A 25364-nucleotide genomic window follows, 5' to 3' on the forward strand; every position below is an offset into this window, starting at 1 on the left:
CTAATGTTGGGCCTCCCCCATTACCAAGGAACAATTTTCCGAAGATGGAGCCCAAGAATCAAGATTTTTAAAAGATTTCCAGGTGGTTTCTATGTGCCGGCAAGGGTGAGAACCCCTTGGATAGAAGAACGAAAGGTTTCGTTAAAGAGATGACATCTGCCTGAGGCTAGAACGATGGGGAGGAGCTGAGGACAGCGAAGGGTGAGGAGAAACTGAGAAGCTTAATTATTAGGGCTGTGTGAGCCGTGCTGTGGGAAAGGCCCCGCAGTTCATTATTGCTAGAATATAAAGTGGATGGGCTGGCGGCTGTGGCTCAGTGGTTGAGCGTGGGCCCATGAACCAGGAGGTCACCGTTCTATTCCAGGTCAGGGCACATGCCTCGGTTGCAGCCTCATCCCCAGTAGGGGGCGTGCAGGTGGCAGCCTATTGATGTGTCTCTCATGGATGTTTCTATGCCTCTCCCTCTCTCTCTAAAAATCAGTAAAATATTTTTTTAAGAAGTATAAAATGGATGGGCATGAGTGGTGGGCAAGATTGAAATGTGTCTTAGGGACTGTAGGTGACAGAGCAAAGGGGAGACAGAAAGTATGTTTGGTGATTGCATTGATATGGGTTGTAAGGGGGGAGTGTAAAGTGGCCTAGCTTGGGGAACTCTTTGATGAATGGGGACGTCATTCATTGATGAGAAATAGGTTTGGGGACTGATGATGCATTCAGTTTCCTGCAGGTAGAGAAGTCTATCAGGCTAGTAGAATATATGTTTGAATTGAGATGCGAAGTGAGGTATTTTGGGAGTTGTCAGTACAGATATTTGCTAAGACTGAGTGCGGTTGAGGTCACTCTGGAGGGGAAACTTGGGATAATGTTTACAGAGTAGGTGGAAGATAGTGAGTGAATTTAGGATTCATCAGAGAAGGAAGAAAACCAAAAGATTGGTGCTCAGAAATCAAGGCAATAGTTTGAAAAAGTAGTGCTAAATACAACAGAAAAGGCTAACAAGATAGGGGTTTAGTATCAACTGGACTAAGCAGTATGGAAGCATGTTTTCTAGAATAGTCTCTCTGCATGGTCTGGCTAGAAGCCATAATGCAGAGACACACAGAAACAACTGGTGTCCTTTGATAGATGATTGGATAAAGAAGATGTGGTACAGCCCGGCTGGTATGGCTCAGTGGTTGAGCATCGGCCTGTGAGCCAGGAGGTTATGGTTCAATTCCTGGTCTGGACATGCCAGGGTTGTGGACTGGATTCCCCGTAGGGGTGTGCAGGAGGCAGCTGATCAGTGATTTCTTCTCATCATTCATGTTTCTCTCCCTTCCTCTCTGATGGAAAGCAGCAATTGAACAAACAAGAAAAATAAATAAAACTCATAGGTACTGACAACAGTATGGTGGTTACCAGAGAGAAGGGGTGGGGGGCGGTGAGAGGATAGTAAAGGGTAAAGGGGTCAAATATGGTGATGGAAGATGATTTGACTTTGGGTGGTGGGTACACAATGCAATATACAGATCATGTATCCAAGAGTGTACACTCGAAACCTGTATGATCTTATGAACCCATCACCCCAATAAATTTAAAAGTTCTCACTACTAAGATTTTGGACCAAAAAAAACATTGCAAAAAGAACAAATAAAGAATTAGGGGAGAGCCCTAGCCGATTTGGCTCAGTGGATAGAGCATCGGCCTGTGGACTGAAGGGTCCCGGGTTCAATTCTGGTCAAGGGCACATGCCTGGGTTGCGGGCTCAATCCCCAGTGGGGGTGGGTGGGGGGGAGGCATGCAGGAGGCAGTCCATCAATGATTCTCATCATTGATATTTCTCTTGCTCTCCCTCTCCCTTCCTCTCTGAAATTAATAAAAATATATAGTTAAAAAAAATGGGGGAGAAAGGAACATCTAATGAGGGACATCTGAGCAAAGAGGTTTTTGGATGAAAAAGAATGTTAATAGTTTAAGGGGAATATCCAGGGGGAAGGTATTGACTATATAGAGAGCAAGCTTCATTTAGTGTTTTCCCCCTTTTTTTTTTTTAGAATTTCCGAGTGGATGTGGTACACATGGATGAGAATACATTGGAGTTTGACATGGTGGGAATTGATGCAGCCATTGCCAATGCTTTTCGGCGTATTCTGTTAGCTGAGGTACTGGGGGCATGGTGGCAGGGTGAGTTGCGTGGGGAAACCTTGCCATTACCTCACTCGTAGAATTGTCTCAAGGTTTATTTTTCCTGAAATTTTGCTGAGCAGTTCTGCTCATTTGTAAATTTTTCATCAAGCATTCTTACAGGAAGAGGTCTTTCCCTGTGTCAGCAGGCAGGAGTTTATGTCTTGGTAGATGATTCTGTTTTGTTGGGCAGGTGCCAACCATGGCTGTGGAAAAGGTCCTGGTGTACAACAACACATCCATTGTCCAGGATGAGATCCTCGCTCATCGCTTGGGGCTCATTCCCATTCATGCTGATCCCCGTCTTTTTGAATATCGGAACCAAGGTGAGGGCTTGAGAAAATGAAATTTTGGGAGAAGGGGAGTAGCTCTTTTCTGCAGAGTAGATTCTGAAATCAGACCACCTGTGTTCAAATCCTGGATCGACTATACTGGCAAGTTACTAATCTTTGGGTACATTAGTGTTATCTGTGAGAACACTTGCCTTTAGTTTAATGGATTTGTTTTAAGAGGATTAAATGAGAAATGTAATGCACTCAGTATGGTGCCTGGCACTCAGATGTGCACTAGTCCTTCGAGAGCTGCCACCTCCTCTCTTTGTGCAGGAGATGAAGAAGGCACAGAAATAGACACTCTGCAGTTTCGGCTGCAGGTCAGGTGTACTCGGAACCCCCACGCTGCTAAAGATTCCTCTGACCCCAATGAACTCTATGTGAACCACAAAGGTGAGTGTTGGTAGTGTGACAGCGGGCCTACCTGTTGGGTGCTAAGTTTAGGGACTGAGGTCTTTTGATGTGCTTCTCTTCCAGTGTACACCAGGCACATGACATGGGTTCCCCTGGGGAACCAGGCTGACCTCTTCCCGGAGGGTACCATCCGACCAGTGCATGATGATATCCTCATTGCTCAGCTGCGGCCTGGCCAGGAGATTGACCTACTCATGCACTGTGTCAAGGGCATTGGTGAGAACCCCATGAGCTGCCCTGGGGAGGAAGGCAGTTTGAATACAGTGGGGTGAGGTGTGGCTAAGGGACTCAGCTAAGATGTCACTGACAGGCGTTTGGGAATGTCAGGAAGGGTTTTCTCACAGGCTGATTCCCTTCTAGGTAAAGATCATGCCAAGTTTTCACCTGTGGCAACAGCCAGTTACAGGCTCCTGCCGGACATCACACTGTTGGAGCCCGTGGAAGGGGAGGCAGCTGAAGAGCTGAGCCGGTGCTTCTCACCTGGTGTTATCGAGGTGCATGAAGTCCAAGGTACGTGGTATTTGGGATGCTGTTCAGGCCAGGGCGTAAGGTGTATTTTCTTTGAAAGTAGCAGAGAGAATGAAAGCTCTGGGCTCGTGTGTTTATAACATGGTTTGTTTTCATTAGGTAAAAAGGTGGCCAGGGTTGCCAATCCCCGGCTAGATACCTTCAGCAGGGAAGTCTTCCGGAATGAGAAGCTGAAGAAGGTTGTACGGCTGGCTCGGGTTCGGGACCATTATATCTGTGAGTATCCAGTTTGCAGGGAGTGGTCGGGGGCAGCTCTTTGGTGCTATAGCTTCCTTGCAGAGTTCAGATGTAAAATCTAGCAAGCGGTCTAGGCTAAACTGTCTGTTTTGGTTCCCAGTCTCTGTCGAGTCAACAGGGGTATTGCCACCTGATGTGCTGGTGAGCGAAGCCATCAAGGTACTGATGGGCAAGTGCCGGCGGTTCTTGGATGAACTAGATGCAGTTCAGATGGACTGAGGCTTGCAGACTCACTGGCACGACTGGGCTTGGATGCTGCTGAGGCACGCTGAAGATTTTGGGTTCTGACCTGCTGCCACAGGCCTGCTGTAGAGAGCTTAGTGTGACTAGGTGTTCTGAGTTTTCTGGAACAATTCCAGCTTTATTTTAGTCAATACATTTTGTTAAATGTGTCATAAAATGTGACTTTTATGCCTTTATAAGGCCTCCATGTAAATAAATTCACATCCAAACAAAAAGTGTTTTGTCTGAAACCACTTCAGGTAGATTCACAAATACGCGGCCTCAGTTCAAATAGGTTTGGCGCTGACAGCATGCTGATCTCAGATGTTACTGCAGGTTAGGGCCAACAAGGCCTACATGGGAAATGACAAATTGAGGTGTTTTCTGGGGACACGGTCAGAAAATACTGTATGCCACTTAACCTACCTCTTGGATACTTGAGGAAATGGCTGATAGAGAACCACATGAGTGCCTGGCCAGTATGGCTCAGCAGTTGAGGGTCCACTCAGGAACTAAGGTCACTGGCTCAGTTCCCAGCCAGGCCACACGCCCGGGTTGCTGGCTCGATCCCCAGTAGGGGGCATGCAGGAGGCAGCTATCAATTACTCTCTCGTTGATGTTCCTATCTCTTTTCCTCTCCCTTTCTCTCTGAAATCAATACAAATATATATATAAAAGGAAACACATAAGGAAGAATAGCAATTCCCTTTGGACTATCAGGGACAGGTCCAGAACCACCAATGACAGCACTGAGTGGTGTGGGCTGCCTGGTCTACATTTGTCAGGGATAGAAATCTTTCTAGCCTGACAGAGCATGTCCATCAGTTCTTCCTCTCCACTCTTATGGAACAGTTACCCTGAAGTACGTCACTAGTTTGAAACAGTCAGATGGGGCTTTCTGTATGAAATTGAGATTTTTTTATTGACATGCAGATGTGCTTTAGAGTTATGTTTCTACAAAAAGGTTCTATAAACAATAGAAAACTTCTAGCATGAAGTCACAAGATGTTAAAAATAGTACAACACAATAAATACAACTATGCCCTCCACAGCCCCACTACAGAGAGGAGGAGACAGCTAACAGGTTTGGAGGGAACCATGCTTTGAGATGGCCTTCACAGTTGACAAGTCCAGAATACCACCCCCGGGACGTGGGACAAGTATGTGCCATAGAAACAGCTATACCAGACACCAAGTCCTGTTTCCCCAGCTTCTCTCTTCCTGAGCCTCCCCTGCCTGGGGGCCAGCTCCAGCTAAAAGCTGCAGCTTCAGCCCACACTGCTCCACTCAGTCCTCACTGAAACCCTCGTCAGTGGATTGATGACAGCCCTCTGTCTTTTTGCAGAACACATGGACACACACTATATAGTTTCTGTATGGATTAAGCTTGTCTATGGCCAGCAATGACCTCAAGGCAAGGGTCCTGCATCCATGTATCCTACACTTAGAGGACCATCCAGTGATCTCTAGAATGGACTGGAGCTCACATTAGGAAGGCATATTTCCTTTTGGAAATGGCCCATGAGAGAAGTGGCCAGGGACCGGAAAGGCCAAGAGATTTTTGAAGGCACCTGGACTCAGCTAGTCCTACGAGAGACCAGTGGCTTTGCTAGCTGCTTGTCACAGATGTAGCCTCGTTGGTCTGGATTATCCTTAGATGCCAATGGCATCACGTGACACTAGATGGGGTACTGGGGCTCTTGTGCCTGAGTAGACCCTGGGGCTGGGGAAACCACACTGAGAGGTCATTCAAGGAAGGGCATGTGTGAGCTCTAAGGGGAATGTTAGCACTACTGATGCTGACCCAGCCCCGGTCCCTGAAGGTACACTTGATACTGTGTCCAGAGCTTAGCAGTAGCCTATACCATGGATCCCATCAGCTGACCAGATTCTTGCTCAAACAGTGAGGAAACTGGCCAAATTCAGCACTCAGCACCTGACCCACACATGCCCCTGGGGGATGGGGAAGGCTTCCTGCCAGCCCAGCAGCTTGGGGACTCAGTGGGACTTGCAGTGGTCCAGGAGAAACTCTCTGGTACAAGTCGTTCAGGGCTAAGCCCTTGCCACAAGGTCGGCTAGTTGCAGTGTTGGGTATAGCGCCCCTAGTTACCACTCCGCACATGTGTATGGCTGCATGGGGGCGGGAGAGCTTGGGGAGAAGGGCTGCTCTGCTCTAGCTTTTCTCTCTTGGAAAAGCCAAAACTCCAAGTAGAATGGAAGATACCTGGGAGGTCTAGACAGCGTGGTGTAAGCCCTAACTCCCTTTTTGGACTTTAGTATAATTACTTCTAGCCCTGCACAGGGCCCACTCTCCAGCTCCAGACCTGGATCTCTCCAGGCTGACCATGGTGGTAAGTGAGGTGGCAGTGGAGAGGGGCCTAGAGATTAGCTACAAAGGAGAAGAGATGACAATAAAGGCCAAGGAAGAATGCCCAAAAGCTTGATTCACGGTTCAAAGATGGTGGCCAGGCCGCCCTCCTCTTTGTCTAGCACCTCCGTCTCCAACACTGGTTTTGGTTTTTTGAAAAGTGATGGAAGATTCTTAATGTGAACTTCTTTCCGGAACTGCTCTCCCAAAGGTTTCTGTGGAAAACAAATGAGAAAGAATTAATGCTGGACCCTGATAGTGGGTTGTTTTAAAGGTAATCTCACCATAATGGTCAATGAATACAGCTGGTTTCTGGTTTGCCTGAACACATCATCTAAGACTGCAAGGTGGTTGGGAGCACAAAGGAAGATGCATGACCTACCCCAATACAACCAGCAATGAGGCGTTTGAATTGGTCCTTCCTGCGCTTGTCAGCAACTTTCTGCAGAGAGGGGTTCAAAAGCTTGCAGTCAAACTGGTCCAGAGAGTCTTTCTGTATTTCAGGGATCTGCTCCATAACAGCTCTTATCTCCAGGTACCTGGGACGCTGAGAAGTAAGGATAAACCCACTAAATGGAGTAGGTTTGGGCTCTGCCACTTCCCCCATGCAGCACTAGCAACTTGGCAGCTGCCTACACTTAGAGTAAGGCCCGGCTGTGAAGGGTGAAGCCTGGCTATCCTGCCCACTCACCAGCGCCTCGTAGATCTGGAAAGCCAGGTGCACGAGTGAAGCCATGCAGCCTTCATGCTGCCCGTGCGTCTGCAAGCCCTTCAGCACACTGCTGAAAAGCCATGTCACAGCATCTGCGAGCAGTGTCCCTGTCAGCACCTGGGGAGACAGCTATATTGAGGGCCAAAGTGGGACGCTGAAGGCCCCAGCACCCCAATTCCTCCAAATGATTCAGTCAATCCTTATGACCCAAACCTTGAAGGGGCAAATAACCATACTTGTTTGAGGAGGGGCCAGCACAGCTGGGTAGTCGTCCTCTGGCAGGACAGAGTATCCCTCCAGGCCAGGGAATTGAAGGCTGTAATCAATAGTGCCGTACAAACATCCTAGGAGAAGGATGAACGATTACAATGGGAAAGTAAGCACAACTTTCTCTGAGCATTATGTATCAGGAGCTGGAGTTTTAATAGTAGGTAAGCAGGAAAATGATAAGAGAAGTGGGCTTATTTCCTCTCTATGTAGATCAGACAGTCAAAAAGAAAAAACAACCAATATAGAAGAGGAAACCTACGTATAGGAAGGAGACAGAGCTCGGGCCTGCTTCTGAGTTTTTCTGAGAGCCTTTGCCCACAGCAACAAGGGAGACAACATGGCCTTGAGCGTTTCCCACTCTTTTCTCAAACTTCAGGAACCAGGAACTTAACTCATATAAAGGAGCATTACCCCAAAACTTTTCTGAAGGCATCAGAGTGAGAACAGTGGAAGCTGGCTCCACAGCTGGAGAAGGAGAAACATCACCTTGCCCTCCACCCACCTCGTGCTTCATTAGGCATTTGCCCAGGTCTGTAAGCTCTGCCATGGCCGAGGGGGTTACCTCTGTGGCCATCATCTCTTCATCTGTAAGCAGAGAGCAGAATGTTAACTCCAGCCTTTCAGAGCAGAGCAGACTCTCCTGTCCTGACAGAAGCTCACAGAATGCAGGAGAGTTCAGTAGCCTGGGCTGACTGGCGGCTGAGTCAAGCCTCATGAAAGGGTACAGAAGCCATTGCCCAGGGCAGATCTAGAGAGCCATCTAGCTGTACATTTGGGAAACGGTGGGAAGTGAGGTTTTCTGGATGGTTACTTAAAAAGCTGCCATTGGTGAGGAACTTGTCATTGAACAAATACATGAAGACCTACTGTAGTAGACACTAATTTAGTTACTGGGGATATCACAGGAATAGCACAAAGTCCCTTCCCTGGTGGGAGCTGACAATTCTAGTGAGAGACACAAATAATAAATGAATTCATAAATAATAGGTGACATCATAAAAAAACAAAAGTAACATCAGATAGTGGTAAGTGCCCTGAAGAAAAATAGAGCAGAGGATTTGCTAGCTGGTTTGGCTAAGTGGATGGAGCGTCGGCCCGTGGGCTGAAGGGTCCCAAGTTCGATTCCGGCCAAGGGCATGTACCTTGGTTGCAGGCTTGATTCCAGGCCCTGTTTGGGCACGTGTGGGAGGAAACCAATCGATGTTTCTCTCTGTATCACCCCTTCCCTTCCACTCTATCTAAAAATCAATGGAAGCCCGGCAGTGTGGCTCATTGGTTGAGCATAGACCTATGAACCAGGAGGTTATGGTTTGATTTCCAGTCAAGGCACATGCCTGGGTTGTGGACTTGATCCCTGGTGGGGGGCGTGCAAGAGACAGCTGATCGATGTTTCTCTCATTGATGTTTCTATCTCTCTATCCCTCTCCACTCCCTTCCTCTCTCTAAAATCAATAAAAATATATTTTAAAATAAATAAATACCAATGGAAAAATATCCTTGGGTTAGGATTAACAACAAAACAGAAAAATAGAGCAGAGAATATAGCATGGTTGGAGTTGCTATTTTTGATAAGTTGGTCATGGAAGACTTATTGGAGGTTAACATTTGAGCAGAGACCCAAATGAAACAAGGGAACAGGCCATGTATATAGTTGGGAGGAAAAATCATTCTAGAGGAAACAGCCAGTGCAAGGGCTCTGAGATGGAGTATAGTTTGGAGGAATCCAGCAAGGTGGCCAGCAGAGATGAAATCTAGATGTACAACATCCATCCACATCAGACCCAGGGAAAGAGTTTCTACCAGAACCGACCTGGCTACAGAAGGGACAATATTTAGGAGCCTAAGGATAGACCTCTTAAGGGCCATGCAACAGACTCACCATCTCCATCTGCAGGGGGAGCAGCACTGTGGTCAGCACCTTTCTTTGAAACACAGCACACCGCTAAAGCAAGAAAGCAGGGTTACTGGCTTGTTACCACCAGACAACAGCCATCTCAGGCCAATGATCCCAAACTGTCTCTGGGCAGATGAGGAGGGGAGAAAGTGAGGTACTGTCCAGGAACATCAGCTTCACCAACAGAAATGAAGGCATTTGACCAGACTTCTGATCCCTCTTCAAGTTAGATTAACTGGAGGGAAATTACAGAATTCCCTGAGACTAAGTGACCAGGAGAGGATACCTGATACATCTTTGGTCTACTTTGCATCACAAACAAATGAAATGACCCAAAAAAGAAAAATTAACCAACTTTATGTCCAAGAATTAAAAATTTCCCCCTATTTTGACAAAGCTAGAAGTTATTCCTACCATTAATCTGAATTCCTCCTGCTATTTTAGACCATTTCCTCATATTCTGGCCTTAGTATGAACAAATATAATTCAGTTTGCCATTCATAAAATGTTCAGAGGTTGATTTAAGGACTACCTTGTTTCTACCTAGTGAATTATTTCTCACCAACCTGTTAGTATTTGCTGCAAACATGCCTTAATGAGGTTGGGTGGGTGACCAGTTCTTTCTCCAGAAAAATTCTCTACTTCCCCTGGTTCCCACATGCCACTTACTGATTAGGTCCATGACTTCTCGGGTTAACATCCTCACCAGCTGCTCCTCTAGCATCTCTTGAGACTCTGGGTTTTCCTCTGAAGTCTCATCTTCTCCACTGCAGAACACCAGAGGGTCAAGGTTCCATGAAGTGCAAAAAAGCGAAGGATAAGAAATGCAGTGACCCTAACTAAACTGTGCCCTGTTCCTTCTCCTGGCGTGCTTCTGGTCTGCATTCCATGCACATGTTGGGAATGGACAGCATGATCCATTGAGGAACATGACTTGTGACTATATCCAGTTGGCAGAGAGTACTGGATCAAAAGCCTAAGTGGCTAAGAAGTCTCAGCATTCTCCTAAGGCAGCTGAAGGTCCCCCTATGAAGTCTGAGTCTTATCTGAGTCTGCCTAAAGGTCACGGACAAGCCACCTATCATTCATCTAGGCTGAGAATGACTATAAACCACTGCTGTTCTAGCCCTGGGACAGCAGAAACCGCCTCTCCCCTCTGATCTTCCCCCACCCCAGCTTGGCTCCAGCTCATCCACCAAGGAGAAGAGATGCTCCTTACCACAGCAGGCTCCTCTGGTTGATGACTTGCCACTTTTGGGAAAGCCTCTGGGAAAACAAAAAGGAAGGAAGTGCTAGTACTGTGTAGAAGGTTGGAGCAGATAATATCTAAGGTACTTCATGATTAAAATTAGCCAAGGATGACTGCAGGCTCAAAGACAGAGCCTGGGGAGGCCCACAGGCTAAAAAACCAGGTATGGTTTCTGTAACCTCTCACACCCCTAACATCTTTGCTTGGAAAGGATCAACAATTTTAGAATTCCTGAGTCACTCTGGACACATCTGTTCTCTACCCAGCTGGCCCCTTGCTTAATTCCAGAGTCAGAGAAACAGAACCAGGGGAGGCACTCCTCTGATCACCTTTCCTCAGGTAACAGGAAGTTAGGAGCAGACACCGACTCTGCAGGTGTTTTGTGGGCAATTAAACCAGTTTAGTTCTTGGGAGGCTGCTTAGTCCACTGCAGCAAGGACGAGCTGGTTGCACAGACATCCTGGTAAGGCTGGAAACACTTCCAGAAGCTCCTGACTTGCAAGACTCCTGAGAGGCATGCACCTTTCCTGACCAATCTCTTACCATGTGGAGGTAGGTGAACAGAGGTCCGAGGATGGGAGACACCAGGGCTTCATAGTGCTCTGGGGGGCAGAAGAGCACCAGAGGCTTCACAAAGACCCATGCCACAGCAGGTTAAGAAGCTTTAGTACGTGAGCACATGCCTCCTCATTCTAAAGCACCCTTATGTGTCAGGCAACAGGTCGAATCCTTGGGCAGAGTCAACCAACAAAGGATTTGCAAGATGCCAAGAACATCCTCATCTTCAGGCTCTTTTCTGAAAATCCTACGCTGCATGGATACTCATTTCCATGATATATTTAGTTTCACTGTCCTTCCTACCCGGCTGCATGTTTTAGGCACTGAGTTGTCTGAAAGTAGGGCGGAAAATAGGAGGGACATTCTTGCGATAAACTCTCTTTCACTATTCTCCTTATAACGCAGGGAAAAAAGATACTAAACAAAAGATTAAAAAAAAATCCAAATGACAATGAAGTACGAGAGTGCAATTTCAAAGAAGAAGCACCTGACAAAATATACAAAAAGGATGAAAGTGAGATGGTAGCCCTAGCTGGTTTGGCTCAGTGGATAGAGCATCAGCCTGCGGACTGAAGGGTCCCGGGTTTGATTCTGGTCAAGGGCATATGCCCGGGTTGCTGGCTCAATCCCCTGTAGGGGGCATGCAGGAGGCAGCCGATCAATGATTCTCTCATCATTGATGTTTCTCTCTCTCCCCCTTTCCCTTAAAATTAAAAAAAAAAAAAAAAAAAAAAAAAAAAAAGGTGGCATGATAAGGATTTGTGCCTAGCAATGAGCTTTCAAGCCCCCCTGGACTGCCTTCCCATTATTTACTTCAATCTTCTTCCTTTTTTTTTTCTTCAATCCTCACAAAAACAATATCTCTATATTTAAAAGGCAAAGTGACTGATCGTATGTCCGACCGACCGACCAGCTGTTACATATGATGCGCACTGGCAATTTAAAAATAAATTGCAGCCCAGCTGGCGTGGCTCAGTGGTTGAGCATCGACCTATGAACCAGGAGGTCAGGGTTCGATTCCCAGTCAGGGCATATGCCGGTGTTTCGGGCTTGATCCCCAGTTTGGGATCTTCAGGATGCAGCTAATCAATGACTTTCTCTTATCATTGATGTTTCTATCTCTCTCTCTCTCTACCTTACTCTCTGAAATCAATAAAAAAAATATATATATAAAAAAATTAAATTGCATGCATGTGCAATATATATAAAGCTCTCGCTGGCACCAATCACACGTGTGTGTTTTGATCTGTCATTGTCAATCATGAATTTGGTTGACACTCCTATCATAAAGGGCAAATGGCGACATTACTAGTAAAATATTTCTTCTAATTAATTTCCTTTCCATGTACATGAATCTGTGCACTGGGCCACTAGTATATATAAATATTTTTGTTAATCCTCACTGAACGATATTTTCCCATTGATTTTTAGAGAGAGTGGGAGGGAAAAACAGAAACATTGATGTGAGAGAAACACATCAATTGGTTGCCTCCTGCATGCGCCCTGACCAGGGCCCGGGTTGGGAGGAGCCTGCAACCAAGGTATATGCCCTTGACTAGAATCGAATCTGGGACCCTTTGGTCCACAGGCTGATGCTCTACCATTGAGCCAAACCAGCTAGGGCACCGAAGGATATTTTTATTGATTTTAGAGAAAGAGGAAGGAAGGAGAGAGAGGGAGTGACAAGGAGGGAGGGAGAAACATTGATGTGTGAGAGAAACATTGATTGGTTGCCTCCCAGACATGCCCTGACCAGGAATCAAATCTGAAACCTAGGTATGTGCCCTGAGTGGGAATCGAACCTGCAACTTTTTGGTGAACGGGATGATGCTCAACCGAGCCCCCAGCCGGACAATCTTCTTGTCCTTTTAACATGGTTATTATATACTTAGATATAAGATTCCATCTATTCCATGCAGCTCAGCTCTGCCTCCTCCAGTGCCTATGAGCTGTTCCTGTATTCAATCTTCTGGGTTAGCTAGGGACTTGGAAAGGATATGAAGCATGGGTCTGAGGCGGTAGTCAGGAATATTGTTCAAATTGACGAAGGCTGAGCTGAGGAGCTGGGTAGCCAGGTGCTCCACGCTGTAGAAGTCCTGCTGCATGGAAGGGCCTGCCTTCCCCAGGATATGGAAACTGTAAGGGAAATAACAGGCAATGACACACTCAACATCTACTGCCACCCGACTGCCCCGGGAAATCTCTGTGCCATGGATTTTTGGTACAGAGACGTCTAGTCAACAATAAGACTTCTCAGCTAGAAGAGCAATTATATTTACTCCTTAAGAGAACTTTAACCTAATTAGTGTACTTCAAAGATGTGGACTTAATCTTTTATTAAAAGTGAAAATAACACCCGTTGCCTCCCACTCTTAAGGAAACTTCTTGATAGCAGGTTCAGCATCCTTTGAAAGCCAGTTGTTGGTATCCTTTGGTACCCAATATCAACAGTACCTTCATTATTTCCTAAGTAATAGATTTACAATGGAGAGCCTCTTGTTAGCTTGGCTGATGAGAGCTCTGGGTCAGGGAGGCCGAGGCTGTGGCAGTGTACAGAGGGCCACTCACCTCCCTGCCCCCCAACTCGGACCTGAAAGCAAAATCTGGCCAGCCACCTCCCAGTATCCCATAAAAGGCAGGCTTTGCATCGTGAGGGCTGAGAAAATGCATCCTTTCCACTGTATCTTCTGCTTTGGTCTCATCATTTTATGTATCGGAAACAGACACATTGCACATACTAGTAAACTACCAAGTCACAGCTAGGGCTGAGGCACATGAGACAATTATAAAAGAGCAAATGTAAGAAAACTGTTCATTTTGACTTGACACTAGAATTAGTTCCTTGTCAAAATTTTGCCTCATCTTACCTGACTCTAATTCTAGATCAAAAGTCCAACCATGGCCATTCCTACACAACACACGTCTAGGAAGAGAATGTGGAGGCTGCATTGGTTCATTACCAGTTCTCATAGAGGGTGGAGAAGAAGCGCTGCATTCTTTCCAAGACCGTTTTGTAAACAGGAGAGTCGTTCAGTTCCAAGAGAGGCTGAGGTAATCCTACAGAGAAACACAGGTCAGGTGCACGCTGCCCCACTGCCGAGTCCCAACTTACCAACACAGCGCGATCACAGGCAGATGTGGTTTGGGGAGGGGGGGGTGAGGAGCATTATAAATGAGGAGCGTTATAAATGCCAAGCAGCTGGCCAAGTCTTCTACCAGCTGGAGGTGCCAAGAGCTCTACTGTCTTGGTAGGAAAAGGTGAAAGCTATTTAAGGACCCAGGACTCGAGACTAGACCCGGATACTCCAACTTTTGCTTGGGTTTCTCCAGATGGGACTTGTACCAAAACACACAATGACAACTCAAAATGATCTCTCCATAAGGAAGGGGGGCCTCCCTTTTTAAGTGTGGAACCTCTTTTTCAAGCTAAATTTTATGCAAAGCCCAAGATGACAACAGATCAACATGAAAACCACTTACCTAGGTATAATAATTGCCTTATATACTTCTAATCAGAGGTTATTTTATATGTCAAGTCTTGCTCATGGTTGGAAGCTGCCAGAAGGAACTGTTTATCCATTCTAGTATGGTTTGGTTGGCCATATATTCCTACAGCAGGAGTTCCTGGTTTAATGTGAATAACTGAATGCAAGGGTGTGTGTGTGTGTGAAGCAACACCTACTTTTTATAATGGCAAAACATTTCTTGGCAGTTTTATTTTTACTGGTTTCTGCAACATGGACTTTACGTGTAGTGGTGCCAAAGGAAATGGCCCAGGACCACGTAGGCCAAGACAGACATAAGCTCTGGAAAGGCCAACTAACACCCTTCCTCTCGTTAACATGCTTACTGGATTGCTTATCCACAGCTAGGCCCAAGGTTATGGCTGGGAACGAAGAGATACTGTGGAGGTAGTGACGAAGCTTCAGAGCCAGCATGAAGCTTCAGAGACAGGCACAAGGTTTAGACAACTATGGATGTCTCCAGCTCTAAGTTCTAACCATCAAGGCCTTGCTCTCTCTCGTTCCAGGCACATGAGTCGGCCCTCTCTATTTCCTGGACACACCAAGCTCGTTCCTGCCTTAGCATCTTGTATCTGTTTGCCCAGAATGCTCAGCTTCTCCTCTTGTTAGCTCCTATTCATCCTTCAAGACTCCACTGGGGGGCAATCTTCTGACTCCTCCCCAACACAGTCTCTCAATCATTTCCTTCACAGCGTATGTCACAATTATGACTGCATAGTTATTTGCTAGTGGGAAAAATTAGTTAAAGCAACATTCTAATCCAGGAAACATGGCTTAGAAAGTATTCCTTAAAATTTTTTGATAACATATTACTGATAAAAGCTATCTAAGCTTAATTGTTTTAATATTTTTTCCCCTATACATAAAAGGCATAAAATTATGCTAATATACTTCAAGTAAAAAAACTATGGTTTATTTACAATCTAAAGGCTCTAACACACATCACTACCTGGAGGGGTTAATGTGGGGTGGGAAACTGCCTCTGAAGACCTTCTCTGTATGCTTAGACAATGACGTAAATGCCTGTGGGAACTCCATACATGCATTTCTGAACAAACGGGCGGTCAAGGTAGTACCATGACCAGAAGGAGACACAAGGCACACTGAGGCTGCTTGAGGAGCCCATTAGAGATAAGGTGAACTTCAAGAAAAAAAAAAGGCTAGATGTCTTACCTAAAATAGCAGATTTTTCCACTTCAAGCATATCCAGAGCCTTTGTGAAAGGTTCTACCATTTTGGCTAGCATTTCTGGTGCATATAAAGTATTGTGAGTTCTAAAAGAAAAAAAGGATGCTATATGAACTTTTCCTAGTTTGTTGCAGAAGGCAAGAGTGGGTTTCACCTTGTAATTCAGTGACACTACACTTCCACATAGACAAATCTCCCTGTCACCACTACTCCTGGCAGGGGGAGAAAACACAGTATATACATGTAGATGCTTCCCTGGAAAAGAGAATAGACTTGAAGTTATTAAGTACAGCTGTATAGTACACAACCTCAAAGCAATCAAGGTGAAAACCAAATTCTGAGATAGCTAGGCAATATCACAGTCTGAGGCTAGGAAGCAAATTCCTTTAAAACTTGAGGCTGTGCCTTGGCGCTCCATCTTCTGACTGCCAATGGTACAGGATGCAATGTCAGAGGCATTGTGGATGCACAGGGAGGAACACAGAGTGATGGTAATATGCTCCCATTTTTCAAGTGTTGTCTCCATTCCAAGAACATGGGCCCTACAATGCTCTGACAGTTGTTTCAGCCCCCTGGAGGAACATCCAGTTCCCAAAATGTGTGCCTGTTCCCCACCAAAATGACTTACCTGAGCAGTTACTGGCTTTGTATGACTAAGCAGGAATGACTGTGGACCTGATCTACCTGTCATCTACAGTAGCCCTCTACCTGCCATCTGTGGTATAGCCCCTCTACCTGCCATCTGTGGTAAAGCCCCTCTACCTGCCATCTGTGGTATAGCCCTCTACCTGCCATCTGTGGTATAGCCCTCTACCTGCCATCTGTGGTATAGCCCTCTACCTGCCATCTGTGGTATAGCCCTCTACCTGCCATCTGTGGTATAGCCCTCTACCTGCCATCTGTGGTATAGCCCTCTACCTGCCATCTGTGGTATAGCCCCTCTACCTACCATCTATGGTATAGCCCCTCTACCTGCCATCTGTGGTATAGCCCCCTCTACCTGCCATCTGTGGTATAGCCCCTCTTACCTGCCACCCATGGGACTATAGACCCCTCTATTTGCTATCTATAATAGACCCTCCTTGCCAAGAGCAAATGGTACTACTGAACAATCTACAGCCAAAGAGCATAACTACCTATTTTTCTTTTAAAAGTTAATTATAAAACATCTCAAACATACAGAAAGCTAAAAATATAACAGATAGTAGCAAGGTTACATATTTAAGATGCACATTTAGACCATGCTTACTAAGAAAACACAAACAATCCTCAACATTGTTTTTAAGATCTAACCATGTACACTTGATAATACAGTCACTTACGATAAACTACATTTTATTTTATTTATTTATTTTTTAAAATATATTTTATTGATTTTTTACAGAGAGGAAGGGAGAGAGATAGAGAGTTAGAAACATCGATGAGAGAGAAACATCGATCAGCTGCCTCCTGCACACCTCCTACTGGGGATGTGCCCGCAACCCAGGTACATGCCCTTGACCGGAATCGAACCTGGGACCTTTCAGTCCGCAAGCCGACGCTCTATCCACTGAGCCAAACCGATTTCGGCTAAACTACATTTTAGAATGTCACATAATAAGTTACTTCCAGGTTATTTCCCCGTCTTCCTACTAAAAGCTAATTAATTGTCTCCACTCTTTTGCTTATACAAAGAGCCCAGCAATGAGCTTTTCTGAAGAGGTCTCCCTGCGTACACATGTGACAGTTTCTCTGTGGTGGGTGTAAACAGGTAGAATTACTGGAAACTGGTCCTTTGCAACTCCTGGTTTGCAAATACCTTCTCCCAGTCGGTGGCCTGACTTGCTTACACTAACATTTGCAATAGGCTTTACTTTTCTTGTGGTAAAATCATATAACATAAAATTTACCATTTTTAAGTGTCCAGTTTAAGTGGTATAAATACACTCACACTGTTGTGCAATCATCACCACCATCCATCCCCATAAGTATTTTCATCTTCTAAAACAAACTCTATACATATTAAGCAAAAACTCCCCATTCCTCCCTTCCCTGAGCCCCTGGCAACCATCATTACACTTTGTTTTTATGATTTTGACTACGTTAAGTACCTCATACAAGTGAAATCATACAGTACATGAACAAAAATGGAGCTACTTGGCAAGCCTGACAAGATCAATGACTGAAAGTAACCACACAGGATGCTTTGATCATGTAAAAATTCCTAACTGAACAGATTATAATGGAAAGAAGTCAGGTCTTAAGGACTATATATATGATAGATTAATCTCTACCTGGAGTAAGTTCTGTCCATTGTTTTTGTCCAAGAATAATATACATAAAATGTCAAAATGATCTCTTCTACAAACTTCCAAAGATAAACACCCCAGTATGGTCAGACAACCCCAACATTCTTCATTATGATCTTTTACCTGCATATCTCTGTCAACTATGTATGTTAAATGTCAAGTATCCTGCACCATCAATGTAAAAGAAGCATGTGTCTCTCCACTTTACTTTGATCCAACCCTAGAGATTTCTCTTGCTTTACTTTCTCTGCTCTTAACCTGCCACCAATGGATTTCATGTAATCTTCCTTATGTCTTCTCCTTCGATTCTAATGCAGTGGTTCTCAACCTTCCTAATGCTGCGACCCTTTAATACAGTTCCTCATGTTGTGGTGACCCCCAATTTCATTGTTACAAATTGAACATAATTAAAGCATAGTGATTAATCACAAAAACAATACGTAATTATATATGTGTTTTCCGATGGTCTTAGGTGACCCCTGTGAAAGGGTCGTTCGACCCCCAAAGGAGTCGTGACCCACAGGTTGAGAACCGCTGTTCTAATGTATAAAATAAACTGCAAAATTACTACTCCTTGGAGCATTATATCTCAGTCCTTTGAGATTTTGCTTCCCTGACTGGCCCCAAAACCTTGGCTCAAATAAACTCTTTAAACCTTTCTTTAGGTTTGAAATTTCTTTCAACAATTATTTCTTTTTTTATGACGAGCTTATTTCCCTTAGCATAATGTCCTTAAGGTTTGTCCATGTTGTAGCATATTTATTTAATCCTCACCCGAGTATATTTTTCCATTGATTTTTTTAGAAGAGGGAGGAGGGGGGGAGAAAAACATTGACATGTGACACATCAATTGGCTGCCTCCCGCTCGCGCCCTGACCGGGCTGGAGGTGGAACCTGCAACTGAGGTACATGCCCTTCGGTCTGCGGGCTGACTCTCTAATCACTGAGAGAAATCACCCAGGGCACCATTTACTTTTAAAAACTGCAATGAGCCATCTTTTTAGTTCCTGAATTGAGTTTTATGTGGAAGATGTCTGATACTATAAAATGATCTCTGATAATATCAGTTTCCTGAAGAAATTAAGTTTGACAGAAAGCTGATGAGCTGTTTCTTATTCTTTGATTAAAGGGTGGTGTGATTCCAAGAGAAAATTTAGAAAACAGAAGGGTTAGTGCATCACATGTCAAATGTCCCTGGAGCTACCACAGAATCTTGTATTCCTTGTATTCTCCTCCTCCTCAAGAGGTGGTACCAACACAGTGGCCGCACCTCTAATGCACAAGCAGAGGAGGACTCAGAGTACATACTTCTCTGATACCTCTGACTCCAGGTCACTTGTTCAGGGGCATCTACAACACCTAGTAATATTCAGGCTCCTGAACTATCACCTTTCCTGACACACTGGCAAGTTAGAGCTCTGTGGTTCCACATTAAGAGGGACTAGTTACTGCCAGAACCGGTTTGGCTCAGTGGATAGAGCATCGGCCTGCGGACTCAAGGGTCCCGGGTTCGACTCCGGTCAAGGGCATGTACCTTGGTTGCGGGCACATCCCCAGTAGGGAGTGTGCAGGAGGCAGCTGATCGATGTTTCTCTCTCATCAATGTTTCTGGCTCTCTATCCCTCTCCCTTCCTCTCTGTAAAAAATCGATAAAATATATTTAAAAAAAAAAAAAAAAAGAGGGACTAGTTACTGCGTGGCAAAGAAAAAGACAATTAGGTAATAAAAGTTTTAACTTTTGGATAATCTGTACTTATTTGAAATACAGGGGTGGGCAAAAGTAGGTTTATAGTCGTAATACAAATAAATAATACACTAATTAATAAATAATAATACAAGAATAGCCCTAACTGGTTTGGCTCAGTGGCTAGAGCATCGACCTGTGGACTAAAGGGTCCTGGGTTCGATTCCAGTCAAGGGCACATGCCCGGGTTGTGGGCTCAATCCTCAGTGAGGGGTGTGCAGGAGGCAGCTAATCAATGATTCTCATCATTGATGTTTCTATCTCTCCCTTTTCCTTCTCTGAAATCAATAAAAATATATTAAAAAAAGAAAAGACAAGAATAAACTGTTTCGAGTTCTCAAAACTGTAAACCTACTTTTGCCAACCCCTATATTTTTAGTATCACCAGCTACGAGTATAATCTCTATGCTAAATAAGACTTCACACACAAAGATTTCAGCAGAACATACAGAAGATAAACAGAAACAATGTAACAAACTTCAAGCTAGCAGAAAAGCTGCTATTATAAACAGATAATGACGACAAGGAACCTTTTGAGAACTGGAGAGTTCTGCTCCCCATATCTGTCCTCTATCCAACCCACTAGAAACAACATCATCCAACACATATACAATGTAAACCACTACAAATTTTCTAGCCAGCCAAACTTAAAAAGTGAAAAGAAATAGGTTAAATTAATATTTTATTTAAACCAATGCATAAAAAAATTTCAACATATTAACATTAAAAATTATTAACAAGCTATTTTACACTCTTTTTTTTGCAATAAGTTTTCAAAATGTGGTGTGTACTTTATACTTACAGCTTATCTCAACTCAAACTAGCCACATCTCAAATGCTCAATAACTAATTACAACAGTTAGTGGCTAACATAGTGGATAGCATAGCTCTAACACCTTTTTTTGTTTGTTTGTTTTGTTAATCCTCACCTGAGGATATTTTTTAAAAATATATTTTATTGATTTTTTACAGAGAGGAAGGGAGAGGGATAGAGAGTTAGAAACATCGATGAGAGAGAAACGTCGATCAGCTGCCTCCTGCACACCCCCTACTGGGGATGTGCCCGCAGCCAAGGTACATGCCCTTGACCGGAATCGAACCTGGGACCCTTGAGTCCACAGGCTGACCCTCTATCCACTGAGCCAAACTGGTTAGGGCTGAGGATATTTTTTTCCATTGATTTTTAAAGAGAGTGGTAGGGAGGGGGATGCAGAGAGAGAGAAACATCAATGTGAGAGAGACACATCAATTGTTTGCCTCTGCACACACCCCAACCAGGGCCCGGGGTTGAGCCTGCAACTGAGGTACATGCTCTTGACCAGAATCGAACCCACGACGCTTTTTTGCTTATCAGACTATTTGACAAGGAGTTGAAACTCCCAGCTCCAACTGGTGGAAATGCAAATTGTAAATTAATACACCACTTGAGAAAACTATCTGGTTCTATCGATGTAAACAGAAAATACGCATACCTTATAAAACAGGAATTCTACTCTTACATGGAGGGTTCTACTTCTAACTCAAAAGAAATTATGTGTACACCAACAGATATTTACAAGAATGTTAACAGCAGCATTGTTTGTAATAAGAAAACACTAGAAACTACCCCAAAGTCCATCAACGCTACACGGATAAGATTCAACATATTCACACAATGGAATACCACACAAGAAATGAGAATGAACAAACCACAACTATATGTGAACACCACAGATGACTCTCACAAACGTAATATTGAGCAAGAGAAGCCCGACAAGAAGTGCATGCTTCTGACTCCATTTATTAAAGCTAAAACAACCAGGCAAAACGTTAAATGTCAGAATGAGGGGTACCTTTGAGAGGCAGGTAATGATTTGAAAAGTTGTTGGATAAGGTTGTTTCTTGATCTGGGTGCTGATTATATGTATGTATCTTGTGAAAATCCACCTACATGCACTCTTAATTTGTGCCCTTTAATTATCTATATACTTTGTCCTTATATTATACTTCAAGATAAAATTTACTACAAAAACAAGACAAAACTCTAATAGCTCCAGCTGCACACTACTCAAGGAACCTAAATGCTCCTTAATTACAGCCAACATTTTCAAAACACCTTTTGGCTGACTTCCCAGAAGCACTGAACTCTTAGAAACACATCAAGGTGACCAGCACGCTGTTCTTGTGGCCTCGTCGTCCAGCCAGGAACGAACCGTTTCCAGGTGGGGTTCTCACCGCATGGACTCTGGCCACAGCCCTAAAAAGGCTGCTGGGTCTTTGAGTCTGTCGCATCTGACTTCATCACTTTCACATTTCTCTAAGCTGAAGAACCTTTTGGTTTTAAAAACATCAGTATGGAAGCAAACCTTTCCTTGGCTATTTTACCCTCTCAATATGCAAGCCATACTTCTTTACGGAAATCTCTTTTCTCCTTTTAAAATCAGAACAAAACACTGCCTATTTCCACAGACACATCCACAGTGACAACTCTTTCAGACACTCCTCTTTAAACCGTCGTCAACAAGCTCTTTAAACCTTTGATTCTTAAGCTTATGGTCTAAGCTGTCTGTTGCCAGCAGAGTGTCTCTGAGACATGAGTAATTTGTTTTGCTCAGTTGAGACTCCACTCTTACACCCTGTATCAGAGGCCAAAAAGCATTGTAACAGAGCCCTAACCTGTAACTCAGGAGTACTGAGATGTAAGCATCGAATTTTGCTTTGGCTAATTAAAACTGAATTTTATCCAAAGCCTATCTTTCTCCGTGGAGAGCATCTCTGAATCATCAAACATACATCAAGTAACTAACAAGCCTAGACTTGACCTACTTCCATTTGAGTAGATTAGCTCATGTAATTTATAACAGTGATTCTGAACCTTTATTAAAAAATCAGGTTTTTATTGATATTTTAGAGAAGAAAGGAAAGGGGAGGGGGAGAGAGAGAGAGAGAGAGAGAGAGAGAGAGAGAGAGAGAGAGAGAAAACAAAAAAAACACTGACCGCCTCCTGCACAGCTAGTTCCCAGGCATGCACCCTGACCGGGAATCGAACCAGCGACCTTTTGGTGCATGGAACGACACTCAACCAACTGAGCCACACCGGCCAGGACGACTCTGAACCTTTAATGTGTACAAGAACCACTTTGGAATCTTGTTATAATACAGAGTCTGATTCAATATGTCTGGGGTGGGACCCCATTCTGCATTTCAAACAAGCTGATGCTGCTGGCTTAAGGACCTAGCTTTGAAAAATAAACACCTAGGAAAGGGAGGTGGAACATGTATCATGCCTTCCTTTGGCATGATCAGCCACTGGATGTTTGGTCCATTTGCTATCAAGAGTCATTGCTGATAAATTCAGATTAGCTCATTTGAATACCACCCAGAGAAGCATCACTACAGAAAGCAACTGTCCTGCTCCCAATGAACAATTTCTTTAGTGGCAAAAATTTAGAGCAAATAAAACTTAGCAAGTTTAAAAGTATGGATGAGGCATAAAAAAGTAGAAGAACACAGAGGAGGTTGAAATTGAGAAAAGCCATTTTGGGATTAGCATCATGTGTTCACTTGGAATGTAAGACAATGCAAGTGAGCTAATGTTATTATAATTTCTTTTATCCTAACCTGAGGATATGTTTTTATTGATAAGAGAGAGAGAGAGAGAGAAAGGGAAGGGAGGGAAGGAGAGGGAGAGAAACATGGATCAGTTGCCTCCTGTATGTACCCCAATTGGGGACTAAATCTGCAACCTAGATATGTGCCCTGACTGGGAATGGAACCTGCAACCTTTTGATGTACAGGACGATGCTCTAACAAACTGAGCCACCTGGCCAGGGCAGAACTAATGTTATTTTTTTTTAAAAAAGGCCATGCTGGCTGGGTAGCTCAGTTGGTTAGAGCCATCATCCCAATATACCAAGGTTGCAAGTTCAATCCCCGGTCAGGGCACATGACAATCATCAACGAATGAATGCATAAATGGGTGGAACAACAAATCATGTTTCTCTCTCTCTCTCATAAATACACACATACTACAAAAAAGACCCTGCCCCCCACTAGAAAGAAGTGAGTCCTAATGCCTCATTTACTACCACCATGATCTGAAGAAATAAGACAGGTTCAACTTTTTAAGATTCTTAAGGTAAAAAAATAACAACAAACAAAAAACATAAAAACATTATTCCGACTCACCTTACAAGGGCAAGCAAATTGTCAAGAAGTTTCAGAATCTGTTCTGTGCAGGGGTTACGAAAGATTGGATTTCCAGTGGGCGAATAACCCACTACAAATCCTCCAGCTTTGGCCTCTTCAAGGTCAGTGGGCCAGCAAGTTCGTTTCACAACACCCAGAATGCTATACACACAAAAGCTCATCTACAGAAAAACAAAAATGAAAGGTAAACATAAAAAGGGAAGAAAAGACAAAAGTGCTATTAGATATTTGCAAGGTTATGGCAAAGGTGATACAGAGACCAGAGAGAAGGAAAAGACCCCTGCCACCATCCCTGTCTCTCTTTTTTAAATTCTTACCCGAGAATATTTTTTCCATTGATTTCCAGAGAGAGTGGAAGGGAGGGAGGAGGAGGAAGAGAGAGAGAAACATCGACATGAGGAAGACACATTGATTGGTTGCCTGCACGTGCCTCTACTGGGGCTGGAGAACCTGCAACCTCGGTATATGCACTTGACTGGGAAATCGAACCCACGATGCTTCGGTTCACAGGCTGGTGCTCTAACCACTGAGCTAACAGGCCAGGGCTCTTCTGTTCTGGTCAAGACCTTCCACTGCCATCGTCAAGTGCAGTGGCAGGCTCTAGAAACTCCCTTCCAAGGCTGAGATCCTCTCGCAGGACCCCAATGAGAAGGTGGCTTGGACATGCTTCAAAAGAAAGTGTTTTGACAGGCAACATGTCATCTTGTTTTTGAACTGACCCAGCACCCTTCAGCTTAAGCCTTGACAGCTTTTGCCCTAATCCCCACGCACAGTACTCTGAACCAATTTTCCAGGTTAATTAATACAACTTTTGACCTAATGGAGCCAAGAACAATGCTTATTTGAGTAGCAAAGAACTGAAAAATCTCAGGTTTGCAAGTTAGCCCATTTTGGACTTTACATGCCAGAGAGCAATGGCAGGAAGGATTCACCCTGCTGACCTACTTCTTCATTATACCTTCAGTCTTCAGAGCTATTTAGAGATCCTTAAAGCCAAAATAATGACTTAAAAGAAAAGACCCTCTTGTGCTGCTTCAGCAGCACATATACTAAAACTGGAACAATACAGAGATTGGCATGGCTCCTAAAAAAAAAAAGAAAAGACCATCTTGCCCTGGCCGGTGTAGCTCGGTTGATTGGAGCGTCATCCCATGCACAGAAGGGTCATGGTTCGATTCCTGGTCAGACACATACCCAGGTTGTGGGTTCAGTCCCTGGTGAGACAGATCAATGTTTCTCTCAATGTTTCTCTCTTATAACGATGTTTCTGTTTTTCTCTCTCTCTCTAAAATCAATAATAATAAAAAAATTTTTAAAAAAGTATTGCCAGTAAATAATATGTGACTAAAAATAGAAAGGAAGGAAGGAAGGAAGGACCATCTGCTCTGCTGTGGAAACTAACTCAGGAATTCAAGACCAGCCCTGGCTGGTTTGGCTCAGTGGATAGAGTGCTGAAGGGTCGTGGGTTTGAATCTGGTAAAGGTC

The 25364-nt window shown here is 44.2% G+C and overlaps 2 protein-coding genes across 7 annotated transcripts in view; one reads left to right on the forward strand and one right to left on the reverse strand.

Moving 5' to 3' along the window:
- Positions 1 to 4132, forward strand: part of POLR1C (RNA polymerase I subunit C) — a 4921-nt gene extending 789 nt beyond the window's left edge. The window contains exons 3-9 of one of the 2 annotated variants that reach the window (XM_006100584.3): positions 2034 to 2141; positions 2357 to 2489; positions 2769 to 2888; positions 2973 to 3125; positions 3270 to 3419; positions 3537 to 3653; positions 3775 to 4132. In XM_006100584.3, the coding sequence (XP_006100646.1) occupies positions 2034 to 2141; positions 2357 to 2489; positions 2769 to 2888; positions 2973 to 3125; positions 3270 to 3419; positions 3537 to 3653; positions 3775 to 3893 (900 nt within the window). In that variant the 3' untranslated portion in view covers positions 3894 to 4132. The remainder of the gene's footprint in view (positions 1 to 2033; positions 2142 to 2356; positions 2490 to 2768; positions 2889 to 2972; positions 3126 to 3269; positions 3420 to 3536; positions 3654 to 3774) is intronic. The other variant, XM_023764145.1, reaches the window with a different exon arrangement.
- Positions 4133 to 4795: 663 nt separating this feature from the next.
- Positions 4796 to 25364, reverse strand: part of XPO5 (exportin 5) — a 50392-nt gene continuing 29823 nt past the window's right edge. For 2 of the 5 annotated variants that reach the window (XM_014465988.2, XM_014465987.2), the window contains 13 exons: positions 23859 to 24040; positions 15645 to 15745; positions 13908 to 14004; positions 12947 to 13083; positions 10933 to 11030; positions 10360 to 10406; positions 9810 to 9907; positions 9126 to 9188; positions 7749 to 7831; positions 7213 to 7320; positions 6956 to 7093; positions 6647 to 6811; positions 4796 to 6479 (listed from right to left, as the gene is read on the reverse strand). In XM_014465988.2, the coding sequence (XP_014321474.1) occupies positions 6342 to 6479; positions 6647 to 6811; positions 6956 to 7093; positions 7213 to 7320; positions 7749 to 7831; positions 9126 to 9188; positions 9810 to 9907; positions 10360 to 10406; positions 10933 to 11030; positions 12947 to 13083; positions 13908 to 14004; positions 15645 to 15745; positions 23859 to 24040 (1455 nt within the window). In that variant the 3' untranslated portion in view covers positions 4796 to 6341. Of the gene's footprint in view, positions 6480 to 6646; positions 6812 to 6955; positions 7094 to 7212; positions 7321 to 7748; positions 7832 to 9125; positions 9189 to 9809; positions 9908 to 10359; positions 10407 to 10932; positions 11031 to 12946; positions 13084 to 13907; positions 14005 to 15644; positions 15746 to 23858; positions 24041 to 25364 lie in introns of those variants that run through there. The other 3 variants (XM_014465989.2, XR_002832089.1, XR_001350587.2) reach the window with 3 other exon arrangements.

The sequence above is a fragment of the Myotis lucifugus genome, unplaced genomic scaffold (genome assembly GCF_000147115.1).
Source record: "Myotis lucifugus unplaced genomic scaffold, Myoluc2.0 scaffold_318, whole genome shotgun sequence".
Lineage (NCBI taxonomy): Eukaryota > Metazoa > Chordata > Mammalia > Chiroptera > Vespertilionidae > Myotis > Myotis lucifugus.